This window comes from Peromyscus californicus, unplaced genomic scaffold (genome assembly GCF_007827085.1).
Source record: "Peromyscus californicus insignis strain IS unplaced genomic scaffold, ASM782708v3 Scaffold_10__1_contigs__length_136768540, whole genome shotgun sequence".
NCBI lineage: Eukaryota > Metazoa > Chordata > Mammalia > Rodentia > Cricetidae > Peromyscus > Peromyscus californicus.
The window spans coordinates 89,174,516-89,176,670 of record NW_026294391.1 but is presented as its reverse complement, the minus strand read 5'-3'; the positions used below and the strand labels follow the sequence as shown (position 1 = coordinate 89,176,670).

General features: G+C 43.2%; 1 protein-coding gene across 1 annotated transcript; it reads left to right on the top strand.

Moving 5' to 3' along the window:
- Positions 1 to 576: 576 nt before the first annotated feature.
- On the top strand, positions 577 to 1,243 carry Ncbp2l (nuclear cap binding protein subunit 2 like). The gene is given in 2 exon segments (XM_052746434.1): positions 577 to 949; positions 952 to 1,243. Coding segments are annotated over 2 exon segments (453 nt in total). The 3' UTR covers positions 1,032 to 1,243.
- The last annotated feature ends 912 nt before the right edge of the window (positions 1,244 to 2,155 follow it).

Here is a 2,155-nt window from a genome sequence, read left to right as displayed (position 1 = left end):
GGCACTAGGAAGTTTTAATTCTTACATTTTGTGATTAGATGAGGTCATCTAAGTGGTTGTGGGCAAAGTTTAGTGAAGAGAAGAGATATGCTGTGTGTTTACGTTTTTTGTTTGTTTGTTTTCATTTTACTGAGAGTTACTGTTCAGCCCAAGAGCCTGGAGCTCACCATAAAGTCCAGGCTGACATGGAACTTTTGATCTTCTTGCTTTCACTTCCAAATGTGACTGCATGTGTGTGCCATCATGCCTCCACATTGAAACATTTAATCGCTAACATGAAACTTTCTTGACACCTCTCTTTCTTAGTTGAAGCGACTGAGGAGGTTTCATGTTGGGATGTTGTAGCTTTTAAGTGTGAAGAATCCTGACTTAGTCATCATACAGAGACTAGACCTGGAGGTAATTTTCTAAATCTAAGCTTAGTAATGTGTGTAAATTAGAAACATGGTGTGTGTGTGTGTGTGTGTGTGTGTGTGTGTGTGTGTGTGTGTGTGTTTTAAATGACTAAGATTATAGGACTGGGCCGCCGCCTGGTCCTTCCAGCCGTGGCCGCGTCGTGGTTCGTGTCTCTGCACCATGTCCGGTGGCCTCCTCCTGGTACTCGTGGAGCTCAGCGAGTACTGGGACCAGCATTTCCGGGGTGACAACGAAGAACAAGAAAAATTACTGAAGAAAAGCTGTACATTATATGTTGGAAATCTTTCCTTTTATACAACTGAAGAACAGATTTATGAACTCTTCAGCAAAAGTGGTGACATAAAGAAGATCATCATGGGTCTGGATAAAATGAAGAAGACGGCATGTGGGTTCTGTTTTGTGGAATACTATTCGAGAGCAGATGCGGAGAATGCCATGCGGTACATAAACGGAACTCGTCTGGATGACCGGCTCATCTGCACAGACTGGGATGCAGGCTTTAAGGAGGGCAGGCAGTATGGACGTGGACGATCTGGGGTCAGGTTCGAGATGAATATCGGGATGACTACGATGCTGGCAGAGGCGGCTATGGCAAATTGGTACAAAAACAGTGAGTGGAGAGAGCCCGGAGTACACAGCTCACTCTTGACTGTTGATGAGTGTGACCCAAGGTTTGATCAGATCTCTGTTGCACTGGAAGCCACTTCCGGTTTTCTTCTGAAATATTAAAAGACAGAATCCAAAAGAATGCCTTTAATTCTGGTCTTATTAGGTTTATTTTCTGTTATTAGGTCAAAAACTGTAATCCTGGGCAACAGACTCATTCTGTGCCAATTAAACTGTCAGCTGGAATCTACACTTCATTTTAAGAACTGACTTTATAGCCGGGCGGTGGTGGCGCACGATGCCTTTAATCCCAGCACTTGGGAGGCAAAGGCAGGTGGATCTCTGTGAGTTTGAGGCCAGCCTGGTCTACAGAGTGGGTTCCAGGACAGGCTCCAAAAGCTACACAGAGAAACCCTGTTCAAAAAAACAAGACAAAAAAAAGAATTGACTTTACAAGTAGTCTGGTAATCTTCATGGGTAGTGATGTCATTTTTTATATTTTAGGTTTGCATGTGTATTGCTGAGATTTTCCTATAGTCTGTAGCCTTGCTCTAAATTAGGAACAGGTACTTGTCAACTGGATTTGCTTTTTATATTTCAATATGGCTGGCACAAAAGTCAGCCTTAATTAAGGTCCTAGGATGCTACCTGCTTCTGTGCTTTATATTATCAGGACAGTATCAGGACTTGAAGAGTGGTCACTAAACATATTCCTCAAAAGATACAAATGTTTCACTGACAGTTTAAAACAAAACAAGAAATAGCAACAGAAAACCCAGAAACAAACAAAAACCTCCAAGGACTTTGTTAGAGAGCCTCTGTTATCCTAAGAAGTCGGGGAAGACACTTGTTAGCAGGGAATGGAATGAAAGTTCAAACATTGCCTGGATATGGAAGCTGCAATTGGGCCATTTGATTATTTTTTCCTATTTTCAAAATGACTTGGACTAGAATGGGCTTTTAAAGGGGACTTCAGCCAGGCCTATAATCCTGGCTACTTGGGAGGCTGAAGCAAGAGAATCAAAAGTTCAAGGCCAGTTGGGGCACCTTTGAGTCTGCCTCAAAATAGGAGCAGAAAAGGGGTGGGGGCGGGGGGTGGGGAGGCACAGTGGTTAGGTACTTATGTGAGTGG